This window comes from Loa loa (genome assembly GCF_000183805.2).
Source record: "Loa loa unplaced genomic scaffold supercont3.93, whole genome shotgun sequence".
In the NCBI taxonomy this organism is placed as follows: Eukaryota; Metazoa; Nematoda; class Chromadorea; order Rhabditida; family Onchocercidae; genus Loa; species Loa loa.
Window position 1 is genome coordinate 74,776 of NW_018108273.1, and position 21,731 is coordinate 96,506.

The 21,731-nt window shown below is 33.1% G+C and overlaps 1 protein-coding gene across 1 annotated transcript; it reads left to right on the forward strand.

Annotated features, from left to right (window-relative positions):
- Nucleotides 1-79: 79 nt before the first annotated feature.
- On the forward strand, nucleotides 80-21,607 carry LOAG_17563 (hypothetical protein; the record flags this gene model as incomplete). Its single annotated transcript, XM_020450223.1, has 8 exons — nucleotides 80-2,954; nucleotides 3,068-6,489; nucleotides 6,683-11,021; nucleotides 11,224-18,504; nucleotides 18,576-20,362; nucleotides 20,487-20,666; nucleotides 20,776-20,933; nucleotides 21,415-21,607. 8 exons carry the CDS (start codon nucleotides 80-82, stop codon nucleotides 21,605-21,607), a joined length of 20,235 nt encoding a protein of 6,744 aa, XP_020306132.1.
- Between the last annotated feature and the right edge of the window lie 124 nt (nucleotides 21,608-21,731).

Genomic DNA, 21,731 nt, shown 5'->3' on the forward strand with positions numbered 1-21,731 from the left:
ATCACTATTGGATACAGAATCCCTTACAGTAGCAATTCTTACTAATGATGAGGAAAATCAACAATTTCTTACTGGATCAATGGAACCATATGTAATATTTAGGTCTGCGAATAATTATTCAGTGAAGTATATCGAGAAATTTGATGATTCTCGAACATCTATCATTTTTCAGAAAGATTCTGAACTCCTCCAATCTTTACAGAAAACTCCAATTCAAGAAAAAAAATTACTGGAACAAAATACTGTTGAAGTTATTGATGTACAAGTAAATTTAAAAAAGGAAAAATACTTATTCTCCCATTTGATACACAATTACAACATTTTATCAGCTGCGACATTACTTAACACTATTTATGGTGCATTGACAAATCAGAGGTGCATTTTAATAAAAGATGCAACCTTCTTGTTTCCTGTTACTTTTAAACCTGATAACGAAATTATCAATTTCAAAATTCGAATTTCTGCTGAGATATGCACTGTTATCTATGTAAACCATCAATGTGTCACATTTCGATTTGATAAACTTTATCAAGGGATACATTCTGGTGATAGTAATAATGAAGAATCGCAAGATATCAATTGTACTATTGATAGATTACGTACTGGATCTGTGTTAGATGCAAAGTTAGTTATAGGAAAGGAATTTTATGCTCAAATGGAGCAATATCATTATCAGTATCGTAAGGAATTTCGTTGTGTACGAAAATTAACGATAAATAAAGATAGTGGTACGGTAGAGCTTACATCAACTGAACATCTCGATATTCTGATCGATGGAGCTATGCAAGCAATCGTTTTCATCCTTATTCAACAGTATCATAAAAAATTGATAACTTTGGTACCATTTCATATTCGAAGAATGAATATTGTTAACATTACGGAAAAAGCAATTACAACCGGAAAATGTAATGATGCTAATAACATAATGGCATTTGTTAAAGCTAAATTACAAAATGGACAACTTTTGGGCTCATTTGAATTTGTAACTGATAAAATCGCTGTTTCAGCGAATGCTATAAGTTTTTATCCAATGATGCCTGATAAAATGATAAAATCATCGGAAAAAGAAAGAGTCCTATCATCGAATTCACTCAAATCAAAGACAGATTCTCGTCACAAAGCAACAGTAAAACCGGAAACGGAGGAATCAATGAACAAAAATGAGTTATCACAAATGATGTTAAATAATGCATTGATGTTACAGGACAAAAGTTTAATATGCATTAAATCGATTGCATGTCGTTTACCCAAAACTGTTCATGATCCGGCTGAATTTTGGGATGCTCTTAAAACCGGCCAAATAATGGCAAATAAAATTCCATGTTCGAGGATTAATGGAAGGGATAATCTGGCTCGAGGCGAATATGGTCATCCTGTTAGATGCGCGAATTTTTTGACGGATGATATTAGCCATTTTGATGCAGCATTTTTTGGCATTTCACGAAGTGAAGCAGAAAAAATAGACCCACAACAACGTATACTTTTAGAATGTGTCTATGAATGCATGGAAAATGCCGGATTAACCTCACTGAAAGATGCCGGATTTTTCATCGGCTTCATGTCAAATGAATATCCTGATATTGTGAAAAGCCGGGATGCTGTATCAATGCTTGGTTCTAGTGCTAGCATTGTCAGTGGACGATTGAACTATTTATTTGGAAGTACAGGACCATCGATTACACTTGATACAGCATGCAGTTCAAGTTTAGTTGCATTGCAAGCAGCAATTCATGCATTACATAATGGAAGCTGTACAACAGCTATTGTTGCTGGCGTTAATTTAATTATGACGGAACAAAGTATCGGTCAACGAGCAAATGGTAATTTATTAGCTGATGATGGTTTATGTCGTAGTTTCGATGCATTAGCAAACGGATATGGAAGAGCAGACGGATGCGTAGTACTTCTTTTAGGTATCACTGATAAAGCGGTAGAAAGAAATGATTATGCGGTAAGCATTGTTTCAACATGCATCGGTCATAATGGACAAAGTATATCACTTGCCGCACCTAATGGTTATGCTCAAGAAAAATTACTTCGAGATTGCTTAAGTAAAATTCAAGGTAATCAATCTGTCAAATACTGGGAAACACATGGTACAGGTACCATAATTGGTGATACTATCGAGTTAAAAGCATTACAAGCTAATTTACAGCATTGTTTAATTAGTACTGTGAAGACACATTTTGGACATTCAGAAGCTGCTGCTGGTGCTACCGGATTGGCTAAAATTCTACTACAATTTAAATATGAATACATTCCGGAACATGGATCTTATCAATGTTTGCAAAATTTACAAGATGGTAATTTATATTTACCTATTATTGGTGAAGAATGGATGGATACATTAGCTGGGATAAGTTCATTTGGTATTAGTGGAACAAATGCTATGACAGTATTACGATCTAAAAAAATAACATTGAAACGATCGAAAAAGAAAATAATGACAAAATGGCAAACATATATTTGTCCAATATCAGCAAAAAGTAAGGAATCATTGGATATGCTAATGATAAGTTATCAAACAATGTTCGAAAATACTTTTCAAAATATCAAAGATATTTGTTCAACAGCAGCATTTCATCGTAATCATATGCAATATCGTGCCATTATCTTATTATATAAAGGAAAAATTATGGAACAATGGATGAATGATGAGAAATTTTGGAAACAAGAAGCGATAGGATTGAAATTGTACAGTAATTCATGCTTATACGTATTACCATGGTTCTATTCGATTTTTCCGAAATTCAGAATGAATTTCAAAATTTATTTTGCATTAATGAAGAATTTTGCAATGCAACAAATTTCTGCAAAATTTCAACAAACTCGAAGTATTGTTATTCTAGCAGGCTTTTTAAGCATAATTACTTTTCTAAATGATATTGGTATTGAATTGAAAGCTATTCATGCTTATGATAGTCTATCATTAACTGCAGCTTACTTAATTACAGGTAAATTAGAGTTTACTGAGGTAAAAACATAGTAAACTCAAATATGCAAATTTTTACGTCAAAAATTTCAACAACGAATAAGTACATTGGTAATTATAAATGGTATAAATTAGATATCATAAATGATCGAAAAATATTTGAATATGAATTGATGAAAATGATTGCAATAACTTATCTACGAGGAGATTGCATTAATTGGAAATATTTGTACTCATTCTCTTTTCATTCGATTACGCTTCCAAATTATCAGTTTAAACGTGAATCGTATTGGATTACGAAAAATTCATCAACAATCGATCATTGGTTAAATGGACGATTGATAAAAGAAGAAAAGGACGAATGCATTTTCATTAATCAAATTAGCAAAATGATAAGCGCAAAATTGTTGGCATTTAAATATGATGGACAAATGCGCTTCACTTTTGGTATTTGTTGTGAAGCTATCATACAAGCACTACAGCTTACATTTTTGAAGAATATTACCGAACAATCACAACATTATTTCTTCAACAATTTAACAATGATAAAATATTTGGTGCAAGAAAATGATTGGATAAAAACAACGATTAAAAGATATGAAGATAAGAATTATCACGTGAAGCTAACCTGTGCTTCAAATATTATCTGTGAAGCAAATATTATGCTTACTGATTATAAACTTACCATGAATGGATTAAATATTACTCAAATTGGAAATTTTATCACAAAAGCGAATTTTTACGAAATTCTCAATGATAAAGGAATATTTTATGATGGAATTTATCAAACAATCATTCGTGCTTCATCTTCTCATAAAATATTTGTAACAAAATGTTACTGTCAAATTTTCCTCATTGTAGAAACGATAATACAAGTAGCATGTTATTGTGATATTTTAAATCCATCTGATATTTATAATGAAAAGAAATTTATCATTGAAAATTTAAATTTTCATATGTTTTTATCCGAATTAATGTATATCCGGATAGAAAATGGCAAAATAATTGTATACAATGGAAATGATTACAGGATGATGATTAGTGTAAATTTAAATGATAAGAAAGTTAACGAGAAATATGATAAAATAAAGTGGCGAAAAGAAAAGGATGAAACAAAATTCGATCAATTTATTAACTTTTCCTCTACTACTTATCAAGAATACACTGATAAAATACGAAAAGCAGTTGAAGATATTCGTAAGGATGATAGTTCAATTAGCAATGAACAATTATCAGCAACATTCATCGAACTTGGTCTTGATTCATTAGCAATTACTGATCTGGCTAATCGCTTAAATACTATTTATTTTCCTGATTTACAAATTGGTGCAGTAGATCTTTTCAACTATCCCAGTATTTATTTGTTAACGAATGCAATTTATACACGTAAAATATCATCGAGAATTATTGATGATAAAGAAGAAAAGGTACGTCAAATGAATGATACGTCATATTCTGATATGTTGGATAAAAAAGTACGTCAAATGAATGATACGTCACATTTTGATATGTTGGATAAATCGACGCTTAAAGAAACTCGAAGTCAAGAGAAGCATTCATTATCAGTGATGGATGAAGATGAAAGTTGTGCATATGAACAAATATTCCTCGAGCAACAGTTAAGAAATGATTGTATGACTGTCATCATTACTGACAAGAGATCCATATCAGAACGGAAATCAGCGAATGAATTGATAATTATTGTAAGTAACAAAACGCGAAGAAGAAGCAGTCATGATGACGTCGGAATACTGTATTTGAATACAAGAAATCCTGAAAATTTTAAGCATTCTTTTTTGTTACATTTAAATGACCATAAAACAGTCTTAATCAAATTTGAATTAAGTAGTAATTTTCCATTACGATATCTTACAGAAGTTTTACTTCATCTTACAAAAAATATCATTCAATCCAAACATACTTATGCATTTTCTAGTAAGCCTGGATTTGGAAGAGCCAATGGATTTGCATTAGGATTTGCTAAAAGTTTGTGCGCAGAATTCTATCCTAAAGTGCAGTATGAATGGAATTTCATTTTGAAAAAAATTTTAAATTTAAAGAAATATGTGGAAGAAATGCCAAAAAGAAATGATATGAATTCAAAGGAAAGATGGCTTATTACTGGTGGTCTTGGCGGAATTGGTTGGCAAATAGCTAAATTTATCGGATACAATCGAAAAGTTTCACATATCTTTTTGCTTGGTAGAAAGGAACCAAACAAAATACAAAGTCGAGAAATGAACAAAATGCATGATAGCGTAGGAGTTGACGTACGAGCAGTTTCCGTGGATTTGACGTCAAAAATACAAATGGAAGAATTTTTCGACAAATTACAAATATCACTAACGGGTATTATTCATAGTGCGGGATGTATTCATGATGCGTTAGCTTCCAAACAGAACCTTTCAACTTTTCGTCTTGTAACTGAGGCGAAATGTGACGGTCTAGTAATTTTGGAAAAACTATGTCATTCACATCCAATCAAACATTTTATCGTTAACTCGTCCATTTCTGCAATAATTGGTAACCGTGGTCAATGTAACTATTCGGCAGCTAATGCTTTTATTGATGAAATTATGCTTGAACGTAGAGCGAAAAGACTTCCAGCTACAATAATTAATTGGGGAAATTGGTTGGAAATTGGAATGGCGGTTAAGGCTAACAAAATTTTGAACAAAATGGGATTCATCGGTTTGGAGACACGAAAAGCGATGACTTATTTACAAATTGCTATTGATCATGCACCTGCAAGGATGATTGTCACTCAAATTGATGTCCGAAAAATTTTGCATTATCGTCCTGATCTAGCTGTTGTATTTCGGAATAACACAAATGGAAATAATACTCTGACAGCTAGGAAGAATATTCCGGAACAGTCCTTAAACCAAAGAAATCATTTATACGGAAATCAATCGACGAATGGTATATTGAAGCAATGGAGCAAAAATGTGGAAGCAAATGGCGGAATTGATTGTAAAAATAACATCCACTATCTTAAATCGGAAATTGCCGGAATCTTGGAGACAATAACTGGCGAACCGGTAACTATCGAGGATTACCAAAGGAGTTTTATGGATCTTGGTCTTGATTCTCTCAAAATATATCGATTTCTAAGTGAGTTAACCGGAAGAATTGAAATAAAGCCCCTTCTAAATGTGCTGACAATATTTGAATATCCAACAATTAATAAACTTTCTCATCATATTGGATCATTATTTTGCCGTATAAAAGAACATCCAGAAAAAATGACCACTGATGACAATTTCCGGTCAAAAAATGCGGAAAATTTAGAAAATATAGCTAAAAATTTCGAAATTTTCGTATTCCACTCAAAAAATGAAGAGAAATTGGGAGAAGAAAAACGCCATTTTCTTGATCTGTCCGATCAATCCCGAATCTCGGAAATATTATCAGATCGATCGTTTGCGCACGATCAGTCTAACAATCATTTACATATTATTTGGGGTTCAAAATACAAAATATTACGGAATAAATTCTTACACTTCGAAAGTATTCCTAATATCAAGCAATCCCGAAAGCCAATCATATGCTTCATGGTCAGTGGTCAAGGAAGTCAAGTGTGGAATATGGGCAAACAGTTAAGTTGCATTTTTCCGTTTTTCCGAAAAATATTCAATGAAACATTGGATATTGCAACTCGGTATATGCCCAAAAAAAAGTGTAAATATTCGGGATGTAATTTATCAATGGAATCATCGAGAATTACTGCATAAAACGGAATATGCTCAGCCGATTATTTATTGTTTTGCATATTCGCTTGCAAAACTTTACGAATATTGCGGTGTAAAGGGTACCTTTTTTGTTGGACATAGTGTTGGAGAAATTGTTGCTTGTACGTTAGCTGATCGAATATCTCTTGATCATGCATTAAAATTGGTCATACGACGAGGAGAAATTCTCAGATATACCGAAGGAAAGGGTAAAATGATTGCTGTTAAGGCAAATGATGCCAAAAAACTTCAACAATACAGTGGAATGAATCAAGCAGCTATAAATAGTAATAAACAAATTGTTTTATCAGGAGATAATCAATCAGCAAAATTATGCTTACATTTTGCACGATTACATCAATGTTCGGTTACAGTAATCGATAATTGCTATCCTTTCCATAGTTCAGCAATCGATGATACACTACTGGATCAATACAGGATAGAATGCAAAAAAATGAAATTACAAAAAACGAAGGGAAGAAATATTGTTAGCAATTGTACTGGTCAATTTATGGATTCTACGACGAAAACGATTGCTTCAATCAAATCCACTGTATTTTTCAAAAGATGTGTGGAAACATTGGATGATAATAATACTAATATATGGCTTGAAATAGGTAATGGTGAAATTTTGACATCATTGGTGAAAAGTATGATGGGATCTGCATCAGATACTTTGATATGTCCAGCTATTAGAAATGATAAACAAGAAATGGACTCATTCATTCATTCATTATGTCAACTTCAAATTTTCGGAGTTAAGATTAAATGGGATCGAATTTGTAATAGAACAAGTACACAAGGAATTATGAAGTCATATGAGAAAAAGATAACGAAGAAATTGATAGACGAAAAGGAAAAAGATTTGGAATTGATTGAAGAGCATCTTATCCATGGTAGAATAACATTACCTGCAGCATTTATTATCACTATGTTTGCTGAATTTGCTATAAATTCATCAGAGAAATGTATTAGCAAATCGGAAGTGATAAGTAACACACGTGAAAAGTTAACGTTTGAACGTAAAACGATTATTTTTGAAGCATTAAGGCTAGAAAAACGAGTGAATGAAATTGATCTAAGTAAACTTGAAATAAAATTTCACTCACCTGAATTGATTCTAACAGATAACATTAGCAAGTATAGCAGTTGTCGATTAGGTAATGAAGAGAGCAAAAAGATCCGGCAACGAACCAGTACGTTAAATAAGTTACGAATTAAGTATGAACAATTAAAGGTAAAAATGGAAAAATTACCTCATCAAGCATTTTATGAAACAATGAGAAGATATGGTTTGCAATATGGATTAAAATATCAAATATTACGTGAAATATACCGTAAAGATTATTATATTGGTGGAACATTGATCAATGCTGATAATTTAACGCAACTTCTTGATGGAGCACTTCAACTACTTTCTGCTGCTCTTCTTGTCACTAATAAATCATCAATTTATATCCCATTTGCAATCGACGATATTATAATCAAATATGATACGAAAACTGCTTCCAATTGTTTTTATGCCTATGGAATTATTTCAAAACGTATTGATAATATTATCAAAGGAACAGTTGTCATTTATGAGAATGATAATCAAATCATTATTCTACACAATGTTACTGCAATTGATATTAGTACTAATAAGTCTATCATATCAACCAAACATCGTAATTCTTCCGATTCACAATGTTCAACAAGCAGAAAAATGAAGCGTACTGCTATCAAAGATAAGACTGATAGTATCAGACATAATCTGAATAACGCTGATAACACAGCAATAATGGAAATGAAAAGACATAATAAGTCATCTGCTCGGAACGACACATTACAAATCGAAATTATCAGTTATGTTGGTCAATTTCCGGATTCTGCAGTTGATTGTGCATCACTGTGGAATAACCTGAAAGCAGGAATAAGTTTGCATTCATCCGGCAATATTCAGAAACTTCAAACTGATGTTACCATCTTTGACCCGGTAAAATTTGGCATTACACCTAAAGAAGCGGCTTATATTGACCCTCAACAAAGAATCCTGTTAGAGATGACACAAAAGACGATTGAAAAAGCTGGATTAGAAAGACTGGATAGTGACACCGGCGTTTTTATTGGTGTAAGTTCGAGTGATTTTGCGCAAAAAGCATATAAAGAGATCCAGGATACCTGCTCATACTTGAGTACCGGTACGAATCAAAGCGCTTTAGCAGGTCGCATTGCTTACTGGTTCAATTTAAAGGGACCTACTATGGTCGTTGATACAGCATGTTCATCGTTTTTATCCGCCCTTGTTGTCGCTTGCGATAATATCAGAATGGGTAATTGTCGAGCAGCTTTAGTTGGAGCCGTTAATATAATTCTGAATTCGAAATCTACTTCCGTATTGGAAAATGCGCAAATGCTCAGTAAAATCGGCTGCTGTAAGGTATTTGACGTGGATGCAGATGGATATATTCGATCAGAGGGCTCTGCTATGATACTAATCCAGGGAACAAATGGGGAAAGTCATAATTCAAGTAGTGAAACGTTAGCCATGTATCGAAACGATATGAAGTTTACAATCGAATCTTATGGTATGGGGCATAATGGACGGTCGAATGGACTTACGGTACCAAGTGGTATAAGTCAGTACGAATTGATTAAAAGGGTCAATAGGAAACGTGTAAATGCATTGACAATAAGTTGGGTAGAAGCTCATGCGGCAGGTACCCCATTAGGCGATCCGATTGAGACGAAAGCTATTGTTAGAGCTCTGGCAGATACATCGTACACTGATCAACCGATCCGCATTACATCAGTCAAAAGTTCAACTGGTCATTGTGAGGCTGCAGCCGGTGCTGCATCATTGATCATGGCACTTGAGGCCTACTATCACCGCTATCTACCACCAATGCAGCATTTCAAATTGCTAAATACGAATATCATGAACAATGCTGCATTAATTGTACCAGTAATTGGTGAAGAATTACCGGATACCTTCGATATGCTCATAAATAATTTCGGTTTCAGTGGTACTAATGTATCAATAGTTATTAGAGGATGTAACAGAAGGCAACTGAAACAAAATGAGAAAGCACCAAATCAACCGGTAATGAAGCAAAGGTTATCATCTGGCCATTCACCATGCATTCTTTTATGTTCGGGAGATGACTCAGAATCATTTAAACTGGTATCTGAAAAATTGGACGATTATATTGAAAAAACGAGTCACAGTCTTGTGACAGTATGCGCATGTTTACAAGATTTGAGAAATACCGGAAGATATCGGACAGCAATGCTGATTAAACGGCATACACAAAAATGGTTATCTTTCCGGATGTCGAATAAACCACAGAAATGGACCAAAGTTGTTTTCAGTATGGGAAAAAGTCCAAAACCGACTATGATCGCTGAACTATGCACAGTATATAGTTCTTTTCGGAAAATTTTCATAGGATATATTAGAACTTATAAATGTGCGAATAGTTTTACATCATCCAAGTCAGGTGGACAAATTGCATTTGAATATATTTCAAAACTTTCACTGGTCACATTTCTACTGACCATTGGAATAAATCCATCAATAATTATTGCATCGACCAGAATCGATCGAATTGTTGCTGAAGTAGTAAGAAGAAAATATAAAGTGAAATATCGTTTTGAAGCGAAAAATACTTTTAACAAAGGAATGCCATACAATCGTCGGAATTTTGAAATACAACGGGAGATGGTTGTCGAAGATTTCGATTGCATTTTAAACATGCAAACCTTACGGATTGAAAAACCTGAAACGGCATGTAATAATAACTGGAAACAATCATTTATCAATCAGTTCGTGGATACAATTTGCCAACTATATGAGCATTTCATTGACATCAACTGGCAGATGCTTAATGATCGAACAACTAAGACATGCCTTATACCGGATCCTGAATACTCCAAGAAGAAATATTGGCCTTTTACTGATTGCAATATGCAAAATACCGATTATAATCCTTCGTATGGTGAGGTTCCCTTACCGAGTTTACAGTTGGAAATGTCTCAAAAAATGGAAAAATTAGATGAAACAAATCCTATGGCTGACCAATTTAACAGTAATAATTTTGGTAATACCAAAACGGATTTGACCAACTGTCAATACTTATACAAATTAGTTCGGAAGAAATGCATACTACCGAATCCGGAACGAATTATCCCATTTATTGCTATCAATCTTACCGATATAACAACAATTATAGGACAGCAAGCTATCTTTATAGGCAAGATAAATGATAATGACAATATTGCAGAGGTCATAAAGCAGGTTGATTTGCATAAATGCACAAAGTTGATATTAGAATGGGTAATTGATGAGGAAAATTTAATGGAAAATAGCATAAAGCAAAGTATGTTGGTAATTAATTTGTGGAAGATTCTGGTAAATAAGAGCAGGAACAATAACAATAATGACAACAACAATAACAATAACAGCAACGACAACAACAGTTATCGCAACACAAATGAGAAATTATGCTTAATTGTCTTTGCAACAATTAATACCACCAAAGAAGAATCATCATCGATCATTTGCGCCAGCGCCATTTTCAGCTTTACTGAAAACATTAGCAATGGAACAAACAAATGTAAATTTCAAAAGTATTCATACCGATATTATCGATCAAAAACTTTTCCATGAAATTTCGGATGAAAATTTCCTTAATGAAGTAATTTATTACAATGGCGGTAATCGATATGTTGAAAGACTGCAACAAATGGATAGCACAGAGCTAATTAAACAACAAATGAAGAATATTGATCGAATACTAATAACAGGAAATATTCGAGGAATAGCGGGAAAATTAACTGAAGTATTAAGGCCTCATTTAGCGGTAGTTGTATCCAGAACAATGCCAAACACATGTAATAACGATGAGAATGGTTCTATGGTTCGAACAATACAAGCGGATTGCACTGATTACAAGCAAATGGAAAGAATTTTCGCGACATTTGCGCCATTTGATGTTATCTTCCATTGTGCAGCAGTGATAAATAATAGTTTAATGGAAAATATGAACCTGAAATTGTTTGAAATGGTATGCCGTCCAAAGGTTATAGGTTTGCAAAATATCATCAGGCTTTCGAGACTATATCCAATTCGGAAATTAGTAGTTTTCTCATCAGCAGCAACAATTCTTGGCTCCGCTGGACAAGCTAATTACGTTGTCGCCAATGAACTTATGGAATATTTGATGAGGAAAAACATACCAGATGGATTGTTTATTAGCTGGGGACCATGGGATGGACGAGGACTTCTGGTAGGTGAACATATGACTGGCATTCGGAAGCAAATTCAGAACATTGGTTGGAAATTATTGGAGGTACAACAGGTGGCTCAGTTATGCTGCAAATTACTTTCCAGTACAGGACATCATATAGCAATGGATGTTAATTTTGATATGCTTCGAAAAAAGCGCTCGTACCTAAGAAATTTTCTGGAAAATATTCCAGATAACAACTTCAACATCCATAAATGTGAAAGATCGTTTCCAAACGATCTGCATTCAGATTCTAAATCAGGAAAAGATTTCAATGAAATAATCAAGAACTGTATTACGGAAATAAGCGGTATTACAGATGTAAAACCTGATTTGGGTTTCATGTCAATGGGAATCGATTCATTGATGATATCCGAAATGCAAGCAATATTAAACGAACAATTGAATTTGAATATTCCTGTTGCTATTTTTTACGAATATTCTACTGTGGAAACATTATCACAATATATGGCACAAAGTATAGCAACGAATTGCAAATTACAAAATGATACGAAAGCAAAAGATATAAATGATAAGGTTGCAATTATTGGTTATTCGGGAGCTTTTTCAGGAGTACCTGATGATGAGATATTTTGGCGCTCTTTGCTAGATGGCAAAGAATTAATTGAACATCACAAAAGTGATAATGATGAAACGGTGGAAGCAATTGGTATAGTGCCGGATATCGACAAATTTGATTATCGATTTTGGAAGATGAGTCCTGATGATGCAAGTTACATTGATCCACAAATCCGGAAATTCGTTGAGCATGCATATATTGCTCTTGAACGATCAGGTCTTATACGATTTAGGCATAAGCTAAGAATAGCAGTTGTTGTTGGCGCTGAACCATCGGAATATCGCCCAAAATCACGTCGTATTGGTGGTATTGAAGATTTATACGAGATGAATCAGAAAGATTTTGTTGCCGCATGGACCAGTTACTTACTTGATCTTCATGGTCCTTCATTTGGAGTTTACTCGGCCTGTTCCACTGCTCTTGTGGCTATCATACAGGCGCTTAATTTATTGCGCAAAAATCAATGTGATGTTGCGCTTGCAGGTGCCGTATCTTTGTCTGTACCTCGTACAAATAATAATGGTAACTTACAAGGAATGGTACTATCATCTGATGGTCATTGCCGGCCATTTGATCATAAATCTAGAGGGACGGTTCGAGGTTCAGCAGTTGGTGTTGTTGTATTACGACGACTTAGTGAAGCTCGACAAAATAATGCCCCAGTGATCGTTAAAGTAACTGGCTATGGGATTACTAACGATGGCCTATTAAAGTCCAGCTTTATGGCACCAAATATTAGTGGTCAGCGCACTTGCATAAAGGAAGCAATTGAAATGACCGGTACAGCTGAAATGGATTACATCGAATGTCATGGAACCGGAACAACAACGGGTGATCTAATTGAGCTTACAGCAATGTCACAACTGTATCATCGTGACACATTGATTGGTTCAGTGAAAGCTAATATTGGACATGCTTTAGCTGGATCCGGCATTGCTGCTATCATTAAATTATGCAAAATTGCCGAAATGAGAGTTATTCCAAAACAAATTAATTTTGATAAATTAAATGAAAATCTGAAAGACGTCAGTTTCAAAATTTCTCAACGTAACATCGAATTTCAGAAAAAAAAGTTACGACTTGCAGTGAATGCTTCCGGTATTGGTGGTACTAATGCACATATTATTATGGAAAATGATAATCACATATCTTCCTATCAATCAAACACTAAGCAATATTTTTATGTTCTAACGATATCAGGTAGAACTAAAAATGCATGCATCCATCTTTGTGATCGTATAGCTGATTATCTGAAACCGGAAATGAATTTAACTCAGGTAGCGAGTACGTTACAAAATTATCGTGAACATTTCGAATATCGGATTGGTATAAATGTACAATCAGCTATGGATGCTATCAATCAATTGAAAAATATTACCAAGATACAAAAGATGATCAAATTGAAGCGAGAAAATGTCGCATTCTATTTTGCTCCTCAAGGACAAGAATATTTCAATATGGGATTAGAAGTAATGGCTTACAATGAAGTATTTCGTAAGGTAATGGAGAATTGTTGTCGTATTGCTACCAAATTGATTGGTATGAATTTTCAAAATATCATTCATCCACAACATCAATTTGATAAGCAAAATATTATTGCTGAACAACCGTACTCACAGATGGCCACATTTATTGTATGTTTTGCTTTGGCTGAACAATTAAAAGCCTGGGGTATTGAAGGATGTATAATGATTGGACACAGTTTGGGTGAATATGTAGCTGCAGCTCAAGCTGATGTTTTTGATGTAGAAACTGCATTGAAGATACTTTTCAAACGAGGATGTTTAATTGCGAAAACTGAAAGGGTCAAAATGGTCGCTGTAAAATGTTCAAAATTCACCGCCGATTTATCATTGGAAAGTACCGATGGAAAATATTTTAAAATTCCGGAAACAATTGAAGTTTCGGCTATTCTTAGTTCAGATCTTAAATGTTTGGTTGGTAAACCTGAAACAATTGAAGAATTGAAGAAGGAAATGAAGGAGGATGGAATGAATTACAGGGAATTGATGACCAATTACGGTTTTCATACTTCATTCATGGATTTAATACTTGATGAATTTGCTCAATTTTTAGAAAATTTCACTTTTCGAAAGCCAACAAAACAAATTTTATCAAATATTGACGGACAAATTATCAAATATTTCGATAGCAAATATATGGTGAAACATATGAGAAGTGCAATTCGAATTGATAAATGTATCGATAATTTGCATAATGAAATTAAAGCAATCATAGAAATTGGTCCAAAAGGAATTCTCGAAAGTTTATTAAAGGATAATAATTCATGTGAAATTGAAGTAATTTCAACATTACCATCAAAGAAGCAACATGAAAAAGGTTATGATACAGGTGATCTGTTCAGTGTTGTAACAAAACTATGGATGAAAGGTTATGAAGTAAATTGGGAGAAGATTTGTGGAAACTATGGTTTCGATCGGCTTCTTCCAAATTATCAGTTTGAAAAGGATATCTGCTGGGAATATCAAGAAAAGGAATGGAATACGGAAAGACTTAACGTAAACCTATATGAATCATGCTGGATACCGTATAAATTTACTAATCGAAGACGACTTCCAAAAGGAATCCTATTGTTTTTACCGAGGATTATCACAAAACCTATTAATACACTCCTCACAATATTACATAATCTGTTTGTACCGGTTCGATGTATTTTCAGTGATACTTTATCATCCGGAAATGTAAATGTAATAAATGGTAACGTTTACATAAATTCGAATAACGAAGAATCATATCAACAATTAGCCAGTTTTCTCCGGAATGGTGATTTTCACTATGATACTATAATTCATGCATGGAATTTTCCGGTAAATCATGAAACTGAACGGACGAATGATTCGTACTTACTTTCAAGTTTTTATTCCATATATTGGATTTTAGCAAATGTTATACAAAATTCGACTGATCTAAGGCTTTTGGTAAGTATCGATTGGGATGCAGAACCGGAATTATTCACTGTTCTTGGACCAATAAGGGAATTAGCGATGACAAAACGATCAATGAAAGCTGCCTGCATCCTTTGCACACCGGAAGTTAACTTATTCGAGGGACTACAGTTACTTGAATCTTATCCGGCTGATTTTTTGTTGATCCGAAATTCAATAAATGGTGAATTTGAACATTTTTCCTATAAACTGAAGCCAATTGAAAATGATAATTATTCGACGGGAAATCAGGATCGATCAATTGATGAGAATGATTGTCTTGTTCAGAGCGCTGATGTCGTTGTAATTTTTGGATTTGGTAACATTGGACAATCTTTCGTCACTGTTCTTTGTCAAAATTTTGACTTTTTAACAATTTATCTGGTTAGCCCAAATGCGACACGTCATTTTCAACAATTTCAAAATAAAATTAATCAATGGAAAACTTCAAGAAAGTTTAAAATGTCAGAAAAAGTTAACATTACCAATGTACCGGTAACGGATGTCATCAATGATCAACATACAATTCATGCATATGATGTTGACATAACGAAAAAAGAAGATATACAACATTTGCTAACTCAAATAATGTCGCAGCATGGACGGATTAATGTCATAATACATGCAGCAGCCGGAAAAATTGATAGTACTAAATTTGAAAAGAATTTCAATGAAATACAATCTATATTCCAACCAAAAATTCGAGGTATCCGGAACATAATCGATACTTTACACGGAAATAATATCCACATTCGAAGTCTAATTCTCAATTCAAGTATGAATGCATTATTTGGATTACCCGGTAATACTGATTATGCAGCATCAAATATTTTTCTGGATGCATGTTGTTGTAGAAGGAATTTCCGAAATATCCAGAATATTACAACTATACAATGGACCGGTTGGAAAGATAGCAATATGCTTGGTTATTACATGAACAAGGAAAATAAAAGTCAGAATCCTGTAACAGACCTTATCATAGAATATTCATTATCACTGGAAGAAGCCGGACAAATGATATGGAAATGTTTCCATGAACGAGGATTGATTGCTGTATCATCTGTTAGTCCAAATGATATTATCCGTGAAATCCGTAAACTAAACTTTATGACAAGTCGTAAATTTGGTATTATTCCAGAACAAGAAAAAACTGTGGAAAAGAATTGCAACGATTTAAGAAATATTATCGCAAAAATTTGGATGGATAATTTAGGAGTTGAACAAGTGACCTATCATGATGATTTCTTTCAATTAGGTGGACATTCCTTAAATGGGATGCAAATCATTTGGGAAATTAATCGTATGTTGCAAATTAATTGCAAATTGGATGATCTATTCCAAAATTCGAAATTCGAAAACTTTTTGAAATTTTTGCAAAAATTCGTTATTAAAGAAGGTGAAGAAAAATTTAATTTGGAAATTTTTAAAATCATCGACAGTACCGGTAAATTGAAAAGGATTCCGCTCAGTTATCCGCAAGAAAATATGTATATTTTAAGACAATTGCAACATCCCACACTTTATAATGTATGCTTTTTATTAACATTTCAAGGATTAATTTGCATCAAAAGTTTGCGAAAAGCGCTGCTATTTCTTATTGCCCGGCAAACTTCGCTTCGAACAGCATTATCGGTATTAAATGATAGCTGTTATCAGGAAATTAAATCTCTCACCGAATCCTATTATCATATAACCTGGCCTAATATGAATGAACTTGAACGTCGTAAACTGATAAAGGATGAGAAAAATCATGCAATGGATCTGAGTCAGATTCCATTCAGGATATTACCAATGTGTAATAAAGAAAGTGATAATGTGGAAATTGAATATTTGATAATGATAAGCCAACATCATATCATTACCGATGGCTGGTCGATGACTATTTTTGCTAATGAATTAGGAAAGCTTTATCATTACTGTTTGATAAATCAACGTATTCCGGAAACTTTGAAAAGATTATCTCGGGATGTAACTCATTTCGCAGTTTGGCAACGTACTAACGAGTTTACTAAGACGATACAAAATGATCTTCAACGATTATGTGCCAAACTTCAAGGACTTCAAGCAACACGGATTATGGCGCAGAAAACTGCAAATATAAGATCGAAACTAATTAGCCAAAAGATATTCTCTATTCCAACATCGCTTTGGGCGCAAATTAATCAAACAGCCAAGGAGTACCAACAAACGACGTATACAGTAATGCTTACTGCATTTTTGTGTCTTATTCGGAAATTCTCGGATGATTACAGTAACAATACAATTGTAATCGGTTGTCCGGTATCTGGAAGAACAGATGCAGAAGAAATGAAATCGGTTATGGGATATTTCTTGAATAACATCATCCTAATTGTTAAGGATTTTAAACCAAATGCACCAAACAATGTTCTTTTTGAGAAAGTCAAGGAAGCAATTCAGGAAGCTCGATCATTTGAGCATTTACCGTTCCACTTATTGGTCGCTAATTTGTCACATCAACGACGACATGCTTATCAACATCCTGTTTTCGATATATTCTTTAACTATCGACATAATCTTGATTTCCCGGAAATTGAAATTTCCGATGTAAGAAGTACCATAACACAACTTACCACTAATAATGCATTTGATTTTGCATGTACAATTGATGAAACGAATGAAGGAACTCTGATTACTGTTGATTACAATGCCAATCAATATTCGATTCAACTTATTGATACGATGATTACAGTCTACTTTAAACTACTTAAATCTTTTAATAATCAGTCTAATGGTTTAAGAAATGAAATGAATGATATGAGATGCCGAATCAATCGTGATATGATATCAGGAAGTCTCATTGATATTATTGAGCAACAATCTACATATACTGATAAGCTTATCGCTATCTATTTATCACATCAAGCAATTACTTATCGACAAATGTATGGCATGATTCATATATTTTGTATGAAAATAAAACAATTTTATTTGCAAAATAACTGTGAAAATATTCGTGCTGATACGATCATACCGATATGTGCTGATTCGAATGCAATAATAGTACCACTTTTAGCAGTACAACTAACTGGTGCTGCATATGCACCAATTGATCCTACAAATTCTACTACAATGATCAAACAATTAGTTGATGATATTAAGCAACAGTTATTATTGTTCAAGAAAATAACTTCGATCTTAACATTCCAACTTTATCATTATCACATTTTTCACCATTGTTGAATCATGCATTTTATGATAATGAAGGATACGAAAGATTAGAGAAAGAAGATATCAGAAAAAGCATACAAAACTCTGATATATCATACGTCATTTTTACCAGTGGTTCTACAGGAAAACCAAAACCTGTTTGCGTCATGAATCGGAATCTTCTCAATTTTGTACTTGCATCAACTCAACAAGCATCTTTTCGTCCCAATTTTCGTATTTATCATTCTGTAAATACGATTTTTGATGTAAGTTGTGTAAACATCTTTACAACATTATCAAACGGTAGTTGTTTGATTAGCTCAGAAAATATTCTGAATGCATCTGTTGAAATTATCCAAAAAAATGTACAATTTGCTTTTTTACCATCAGCATTATTTAATATGTTTGATGGTAATGAAATTAATCAATTTCAACAATTGGAAAAATTATATGTTGGAGGTGAAACACCAAATAATGAGCAACTTAATCGATGTTTACAAATGGGAATTCCAGTTCGTCAAATTTATGGTCCAACAGAAACTACTGTTTGGTCATTATCGAATAATTGTTCAGTAGCAGAATATGAATGTGGCCGAGTAATTGGAATACCAATTGATAATGAGATTGTATATCTTTTAGATTCAGAAAATAATATAACATATAATGGTGGTAATGGTGAATTAGTAATATGTGGTGAAGGTGTTTCACGTGGATATTTAAATCAAAAAAGGAATGTTTTTACATTTAATAAATTTCATAGTAAAGAAGATCAAATTTTAAATCGAAACATATTTTGCTATCATACCGGAGATTTTTCAATGAAACTTGGTGAAAAGTATCATTTCATAGGACGAAAAGATAAGCAATTGAAGATACGTGGTTATCGTGTGGAATCTGTTGCAATTGAAATTATTGTAAGACAATGGGATTCATCAATTAGAAATATTGCTGTTTTAAAGAATGATCGATTAGACAATTTATTTTTATTTATTGAAAAAGATACCGATAACAAATACTGTGAAGAATTACGACAATATTTGAAAGAGCATTTGCTTTATTTTATGATACCCAAGAAGATTATTATATTGCAACGAATGCCATTAAACAGGAATGGAAAGATTGATATGAATAGTTTAAAAGAAATGATGGAAAATGATTATCCGGTTGATAAAGATTGTCCCGTTTCCGGTTTCATTCAAGCTAACGAAGTATTATTGGAAGAAGTGAGAAAAATTTGGTGTCAACTACTTGGAGTATCTCAACTTGAGCATGATGATGATGATTTCTTTGTAATTGGTGGACATTCACTTCTATTAATACTCCTTCGACAAAAACTTCATGATAAATTCGAATTTAATCTTAACTTTGAACAATTTTATCGTCAACCAACATTAGCAGCGCTTATTGATAGCATGCATAAAAGCGCAAATATTTGCAATGAAATAACAATGGAGAAGGAAACATCAAATTGTCACGTTTATCAAAACCGTACAACTTTACTATCATCACCTTTACCATATTCTAACCCGATAACTGAATCAATGAGATTTGTGAATCTTCGAGAAGTTGCATCAGCTACCGGTAATCTGTACATGATACATGCTATAGCCGGTACTGTATATCCATACTTTGGACTTGTATCAGCTATACCACAATGCTTGAACATTTATGCTATCGAATATGAATTTCATTATCCATCGAATAGTTTAATAGAGCTTGCATCCTTTTACTCCAAACAAGTAAGTGAAAATTTCATCGTCTATTTAACTTTCTTTTTTTTTAATTAGAAGAAGAGAAAGTTTCATTACATCATTCAACACAGTACTCTCATATTATTGATTTAATCAAAATTTTAATACTTAGATTGTTGAGCACAGTCAAATGAAAGCCATATATTTGATGGGACATTCATTAGGCGGTATTTTGGCACGTGAAATAGCAGAATTGCTTCATAATGATCGAATAGCATTTGTTATAATGCTTGATTCATGGTATATTGGTATCAGTAACTTAAATGTAAACACTGTCAAATGTTATCTCCAGGTTTCAATCTTTATAAAAGAACTTTTTTTTTTTTTTAAATTTATATTTTTCATACGGTACAAATGTAAAAGAGTGTGTTACATCTCTTTTTTTTTCTCTCATTTTCCAGGAAAAATTAAAAGGATTACCTGGTAAAGAGGAATATATTAAGAAATCAGAGAAATTAACTGAAATGTTGCAAAATCATCAATTTTCGATCAGTTCTATCAAAATTTACCTTTTAAAAGCAAAGAATTATGGAAATTCTCCTCTCAGAACAAACTTAAGGTAAGCAAATTTTGTTCGATACAATAAGCGTTATTGTTTAAAGCATGATTGAATTTATGTCTCAGAAGCTGGCACTGGAATTAAAATGATAAGAATTCATGCAAAAAAATTGCCCGGCTTATCAATAGCATAATCAATATCTGAATTAGTAGATTATTTAATCCCGAAAGGAATCGGAGAATCGTCGCCCGGATTATCAATAGCATAATCAATTTCTGGATTAGTAGATTATTTGATTCCGAAAGGAATCGGAGAATTGTAGACATAAAAAACGATCGAATAATCCTAAATGCTTTTTTCTTTTTTCTATTGTGAATTTTCTAGTTAGACCAAATCATTTTTTTAAAAAAAATGACTAATAATCGCTCAAATCTACTAATATTCTTAGCTAATATCAACAGAACCATTCAAAAAAAGCAAAGGAAATTCATTAGTTTTCTTTCTCCCAAACATTTTCCGGATAACATCCTCAATTTTTCAGAGGAGCAAATTCCGAAGAACAAATGCGATCGATGATTTCAAATGGATGGCACAAGATTTCTACGACGAATATGGACATATTTCTGGTTGATGGTGACCATGATTCTATGTTACAGCAACATAATATAGCCTTCCTAACTCGTATTTTTACCTACATTTATGCTAAGAACGGAGTGACCGTTGGACAAGCTTGAATGACCGATCTTTCATTTCCCTCCATAATAATTTCACATCTAATATCATGATAATTGGACTGAACCTTCCTATGATGCATGTTTTTTTACCTTGAAACAAAATAATTGATAAATTGTAATGCAA